Source organism: Cupressus sempervirens, chromosome 11 (genome assembly GCF_028749045.1).
Source record: "Cupressus sempervirens isolate cs-2001-9-10 chromosome 11, ASM2874904v1, whole genome shotgun sequence".
Taxonomy (NCBI): Eukaryota; Viridiplantae; Streptophyta; class Pinopsida; order Cupressales; family Cupressaceae; genus Cupressus; species Cupressus sempervirens.
Window position 1 is genome coordinate 27,666,539 of NC_143128.1, and position 6,818 is coordinate 27,673,356.

General features: G+C 33.0%; 1 protein-coding gene across 1 annotated transcript; it reads right to left on the minus strand.

Moving 5' to 3' along the window:
• Window positions 1–1,943: 1,943 nt before the first annotated feature.
• Window positions 1,944–4,111, minus strand: LOC149528062 (mechanosensitive ion channel protein 6-like). Its single transcript, XM_089807991.1, has 4 exons — window positions 3,683–4,111; window positions 2,978–3,534; window positions 2,231–2,354; window positions 1,944–2,012 (listed from the first exon to the last, which is right to left on the minus strand). Exons 1-4 carry the CDS (start codon window positions 4,109–4,111, stop codon window positions 1,944–1,946), a joined length of 1,179 nt encoding a protein of 392 aa, XP_089664117.1.
• Between the last annotated feature and the right edge of the window lie 2,707 nt (window positions 4,112–6,818).

Consider the following 6,818-nt stretch of genomic DNA (forward strand, 5'->3'; position numbering starts at 1 on the left):
TGCTTTTAATATGGCTACATGAACAAACAAAACACTTAAATAATAAAACAATCTATGGAAATGTTTATCTCATAAATAAGATAAGCTGAGGTAAATTTAATGGCCTTAAAAGGATATAGTTAGCCAAAATTGATAGAACAAATTCATCAAAATATTATAATGGAAAGGTTAGGAACGTAAATGAAGACTTTGCATATGAACAAATGAACATACTCCCTGCAACTAGAATAAAAAATGTGGAATCCTTGATAGCAACAGCATCTTCAAAATAATCTGGAAGAGGGAAACTACAGGCAAGAAAAAGAGAGAGCATATCAACTCCTTTAAAGGCTGCAGAAATATCTGCATGATAGCACCCCTTGTCCCAGCAAACTTTGTAAGCTATCACGACAATCTGTGCCCATTCAAGAATCATAACATACAGAGGCCTCACCTTGTTTTTTAAGCCAAAAATGCTGAAGATATTGAGTGACAATTGCTGCGAAGTTTACTCTCACTAGCTCACTACCATAGCATACAAATTTTTTAAAATATTATATTCAAAGAAACCATAATACTAGTAAATAAAATGTATTTCTACCTGTACTTCATACCTCAAAAATTCTATTTTCTGGCAAAGAACATGCAAAACCAGAAACATGTACCTTGTGCACAAAGCAATGGAGCTTTGTTCCCTGCAAAACACAATCCAAAAGAATTTGTCATTATAATTACCAATGCAGATTCCAAGATAAGTAATGAAACAGACATTAAAACAAAACAAAGAAAAAGAAACACTTCCAATAAAAATTGTTATTCTTTATTTACCTCAACTCATTAGAAATGAATGAGGATCTCATCTTACAGTAGACCCAACAAACTTAGCAGGCATTTTTTCAGGCAAAATTTGATATTCAATTTGAAGTTCCTCAAGCATATCCTTCATTTTCAGTACCAATGCAGATCTTCTATTTGATCTCTCACTTATGTTTTGATAATTCATTGTATGTCTGAGGCAAAGGCCCATTCTCATCCTATTAGTGTTCTCAATCTCCCTAGTAAACAAATTATAGTCTGGGTGCCAATGATGATGCTTGCTTTCAATATAGCTGCATAAACAAACACAGTGCCTAAATATTCATACAAATCAAGGAAATACCTATTTCATAAATAAGATAAGCTAACCTAACCTTACTGGCCTTTAGGCCAAAGTGGACCAATGGACCTAGATGAGTTTGTTTATGATTCTCTTGTTGTTGAGATTTAAGAATAAATTTCTAGAAACTTTATGTGATTAACCCAATCAAGTATTTCGTATGTAAGGGTGTTTGCAGATTTATGTGTAACTGTGCCTCATATTATACCATTGCTAAAAAAAATCACAAATAAAAGGACCTGCTTATTCTCTCCTTAAGCGCAGCAATTTTTTCCACAGTAGTAGTAGCATCCACGAAGAAGTCAAAACTCTCTTCCATATCTGGACTCCTATGATAGTTAATGATTGGTTTCGTGGATAATATTGAGTTGGGGTAGTATACTTTCTCCTTATCACTCAACAGAAACACTGTAGTGAAGATGTTCATTTCTTCCACAACCATCTGTACCATTCAAATATCAATTAGTTGTACGGTTGTATTCAAAAACCAATCTGTAACATTTTCTACTTTTTCTTTTTTTGTTCATAGGTGAATCTTCACTCATTTCAGTCATTTGTGAAAGGTAAGAAGGATGACTTTTACCTGAACTCCATCAACAATACACCGATCACCCACGTCAAATGGATGCGTGATAAATACAAACACAACGGCTTCAAAGATTGTTTTGTAGGTATTTTCGAACATGAAAGCCACAGGTAGAAGGGAAGTTAATATTATAACAATAGCACGGGTGCTGGCAATGCCCAGAAGTACCAAAGAGAACATTACTATGATTATAACCACAACTGCATTGATGAGTCTGTGTAGCTATTTAACTGCAGTTTTGGAGTCATTAAGAGACCGGGAAAGTAATTTCCTTTCTTCAAAAACATTCATCTGCCACAAAAAAGATACATTAGTCAGTATGTCCCAAGAAAAAGCTAATAGAACTAGATAATCAGTATTGCCTAGTTTAACTTATTTTGTGTTGCTTTCGTCAGAATAAAACAGCAAAATTAGGTCAAAAGAGCACAATGTTCGGAACAAAACCACATCTAGCTATATGTTGGGAGTGATACTTAAAAGCAGTATGGAACTGATTTGAAATAGCATACCACCCAGTTTGGAAGAGACGATTCAGTGATCCTTCCTATATCTGAGGCTCCTGTAAATTGGGGAAAGACTCTGCTCACCTCTGTTTTCCTCATTAACTTCAGCAGGTCATCTTCCTCAATATAACTGCAAAAGATGGGACTCTAATTTAAGTAAGAAAAACTAATTCTGAAACATATTCATTTTCCCAGAAGTAAATGAACCATGAGCCGTGGATTTTCCTGATATTCTCTGGTCCTATTTATGCTAGTGGGTTCATGCTTTTTCCTTGGTGCTTTTGTAAAAGTCAGGTGTTTGAGAACAATGGCATTAGCACCAAAGTGATCATACAATACAAACTGCTGCACATGATGCTTAGCAGAGCTGTTTTGGTATTAGTTCATGGTTTAATTACCAAACACATGAATGGGTACATGGTCAGACTGCAGTATGGTTAGGAACTGGGATACCAATTTCCAGTCCATAGTAGTGATCAAGAGTGCTTGTGGATCTTATTGTGTGAGGATGCCAATTTAAATGGCAATGGCATTCTGTTAAGACATAAATAAACTGCCAATAGTATTGCCTGCTACAAATTTTTATTGGAACAATCCACCAGAAACTAGAATTGGCATTATCTATGGACTATTAAATGTTAGCTTTCTAATTCTTGAATAACAAAAACAAAGCTTAGTACGGCACCTCATTGTAGGACAAAGCCTATGTGAGGTAAAGGTATTACTTCAAAGAACAAGTCAGTGGATGCATACTCTGTTCCACGCTTAGCAACATTTTCAAATATCCTCTTTGCCTTAATTGCTGCTTGACGTTCACTATCGATCTTCGGATCATGTTTATGGTAATTCAAAGACCTGTCAATTGTGTTAGCGATTCCCGAATGCCTGATATTTCGGATCCATCTCTTCATTTTCCAAGCAGAGACATTCCTCTGATTCAGCTTCTTCAGTTGTTTAATAGTTATCCCATTGGTGCTCCCTTCCTCTTTGAGCCCTGCCCTATCATTATTCTTGTTATCAGGAGGATCTATTTGAATTTCCACGTGTCCTGCATTGTTCGTATTATTTGTATCTGCTAGAGCAGAGGATTGATGGATTTCCATCATTGGGGGCGGAGATATAGTTTCAAGCACATATTGATGGAATATGGACTCCTGAATTCTGTCAAAATATGTTTTCACATGAAAATTCAAAGCCAAAATCTTCACCAATAGTGTCTTGAATAGCCATAGAAATGAGGCGCACAGAAGACAAAGTAGAAATGTCCCTATGTAATCCAACAGGTTTTTGTTCTCGGTAGCTCGCTCCAACTGATAGCAAAAATTTACCAAAATATTAGAATGTAAAAGAGATCACTAAGAAGAAAAACCCTATCCCCAACAAACAATAACAATTATGAAAATGCATTTTCATTGAGAAGAACAATTATGAAAAACAAGAGTGTGGAACGGTTACTACCTTTTTATCAAATATGAGATGCCAAGCGAGCAAAACTAAGCCGAACCAGAGGCAATTCTTCGCACTACTCCTCACTCCATAGACAAAGTAGAGGACCCTCTTTCTCAAAATGAAATTTCTCTCGATTACGAAAACCCCCACACGAATTATCCAGCCAGAAACGAGTCTCCCGGAGAAAACAAGCAGAGCCATCAAAAACCACTTCCATGACTCTAACCCCCAAATGAAACGTTTCTTCAGAGACCCGACTATGAGGCTCGAAAGCAATCCTGCTATAAGAGCCAATAAAGCTGCACATTCCAAAAAAAGCCATTTGTCAAATCCAGAGTGCTTGTAATTTGGAGGAACCTCCTCTTCTTTGATGGGACCAAATTTTTCTTCGATATCATCTGCAGCTGAGGGACATTTGTTCAGATTCCTTTCAGCCATTCTTGTAGATTTTTCCATTGCATGAAATAAAGAAATCGTATCCATGACACAGTAAATAAACTATGAAACATTGTATCCATGACACGCTATATAAGCTATGAAACACCTTTTCACTTTCCATTCCAGTCCACAATCCGTTCGACTCAAAAACCATTCGCCTTCCCTCCCTTACCAAAACCCAAATTACAGTCCAATGCAAGCGCGAATGCAATCGAAAGAAATAATGAGAACAAAATGACATTTGGTCGTTAATGTGGCATGATAAGAATTTTTATTTGATATTATATTAATAATTATTATTATTGGTTTGTTAATAGATAAACTATGATACATTAATTTACAATTTGATTTAAAGATGGATGTATAGATAATAAATATAAAAATTGTCTTCACTAGTACAATTGAGAATGGGTAAGGTTAGATTCAAAAGATCAAAGTATATTATATGTGATTAATTGAATTCCTTTAAATATATAATACTAGGTCTATATATAATATAATATCAAATTTATTAAATTAAAAAAATTAATACTTTGAAAAAAGTCATATATACATATTTGTTTTGAAACATTTCATGTTCGCATTAAGCTACACTCTTGCAAGGATTTCGAGAAGGATGTCATTATTTTTCTATTTTATGGTGAGGGAAGCATTGCCTTGTATCTAGAGTTACTTAACGGACACAATGAAAACTTGTCCATCTAGTTGTACTAAAGATGTCTCTAGGTGAGTGTCATTAGCTTCAAAGTTAACAAGGTCATTAAAAGAGTCACCGAGATGAGCTAAAGTGGGAAGAATATCTACTAACAAAGAAAGACCTCAAACATTGAAAGCTTGTTAAATTTATTCAAAGGGAACATTTGGTTGAGTGTCAAATTGGGTTTGTTTGACATCTACTTTAAACCATGTGACAATTTTCTTTGATCCTTATCAAACATTTCACCTTAGATAGGAATTTTAACTATTACTATCATTATCATTTTGTGTTTCTTAATTTTCTTTAATACAAAATCCTTACGAGTTTATCCTTCTTTCTCATCTCATTGTTGGAAAAAATTATTAGGAAAGTTGAGGCTTTTAAGGTGGGGAGGCGGGTGAGGGGGGGAGGGGGGTATGGCGGGGACCTGGGGGGGGGGGGGGGGGGGGATCCCCTTACTTTTATAAGGTTCTCTTAATATTAGTGATAATAACTTTTGGAATACTTATACATTACTTTTGAATTCATTTAACTATAGAATTATTATCTTGGATTCTAATGTATCAAATACAATACACATAAGTAACAATTCTTCACTGCATTATGTTCACAAATATATCTCACACATCTATTAGTTATCAATATTTTTTTATAAATATATCACACAAATCTATCATATCAATAATTATATGTCTCTTATGATGCTTATGAAACATTTTTTTGTGTATCTAATGAATACTAAAATCATATTAGGATGGTAACCTAGGAACCATATAATATAGTTCTCATTGAAAGAGCTTAAAAGGAAAACATGTTATTCCATCAATATTTTGCAAAAGATTTATTATTATTATGTTAAATTATTGGAAAGCTAGAATTTTCCATATATAATTTTCTTTATAGTTGTCATTTTTGACAAAAATTAACTTCTTTTGTTCCACTAAAATTTCAAGTCCTTTTGTAGTCTCATCTTTGATAAAATTTAACTTGTTCTCAATGTCATTTTTTGGCATATATTTAAAAAATTCTCAAACAAAGGTCTTGCAATTTTCTCATAAGCCTATATAAGCTTATTGTTTGCTTCTTCAAGATTGTCCATTAATTCCTAATTCAAAGAAATGTGAATTTTATTTTGGCAAATGAGATAAGCGGTAGGCATAGGACCTTCATAAAAAAAGGTTTAATTAACCAGTTTGTATGAATCTTACAGTAACATATCCAAAAGGACCAACTACATAAAGAGAAACTAATTCAACATGTTTTAAATATTCGATGTTAGTAAGGAGCAATAAGTTTTTACAATCCAATTTATTAAGGAATTTGTAGGAATATTTATGGAGAGAATTGTATGGAAATGTTTACATCAACATCTCTTTATCACCTACCTTGATTTATTTTGAAGAGTAGTGTTTTATAATGTTCACAACCTAAGCTGCCTAAACCAACTTGATGATGAACCATTAAGTGATTTTAAATGTAGATGTAGATATTGTTATTCAAATTTCTCTGAAACATTCTCTTCAAATTCATTCAATGCATTTACATATATGTATATGTATACATATATACCTATAAGGACATTTGTTTTGTTAAATTGAACCTTCTCATATTTATATAATGATATATGAAAATTATTGATTCAAATAGGAAAAAATGAACAAGTGGAATTTGTTGTTGCTAGTGAGCATTCTTTAAACTAGAACTAAAAAGAAAACAAATTACAAAAAGAAAATATATATTAAAAAGAAAAATGAAACAAAAAAATTATAAGTAACAATTGAAGATAACACCTTTCACAACATTTATTTTGGAAGAAAATTAATTATCATTTTTATAGAAAAATGTAGTGATCAATGCTCCAATATTCTCAAACATGTTGTATATATATGCAATCACAAGCTATAAAAGGGTAGAATCTTGAAAGAAAATTTGATATACTAGATGAATATACAACCTATCATAAAGATATTGAAAAGTATATTATAAAAAAGTTGCAACTATACAAATTTA

What these genes read in the sequence shown, in the direction of transcription:
- LOC149528062 (XM_089807991.1), bottom strand. Translation starts at nt 4,111, where the DNA reads ATGGCTGAAAGGAATCTGAACAAATGTCCCTCAGCTGCAGATGATATC. An exon ending in GTTGCTAAGCGTGGAACAGA is followed by an intron (nt 2,355 to 2,977) that starts GTATGCATCCAC and finishes CATCTTTTGCAG; the next exon opens with TTATATTGAGGAAGATGACC. An exon ending in CGTCTCTTCCAAACTGGGTG is followed by an intron (nt 2,013 to 2,230) that starts GTATGCTATTTC and finishes TTTTTGTGGCAG; the next exon opens with ATGAATGTTTTTGAAGAAAG.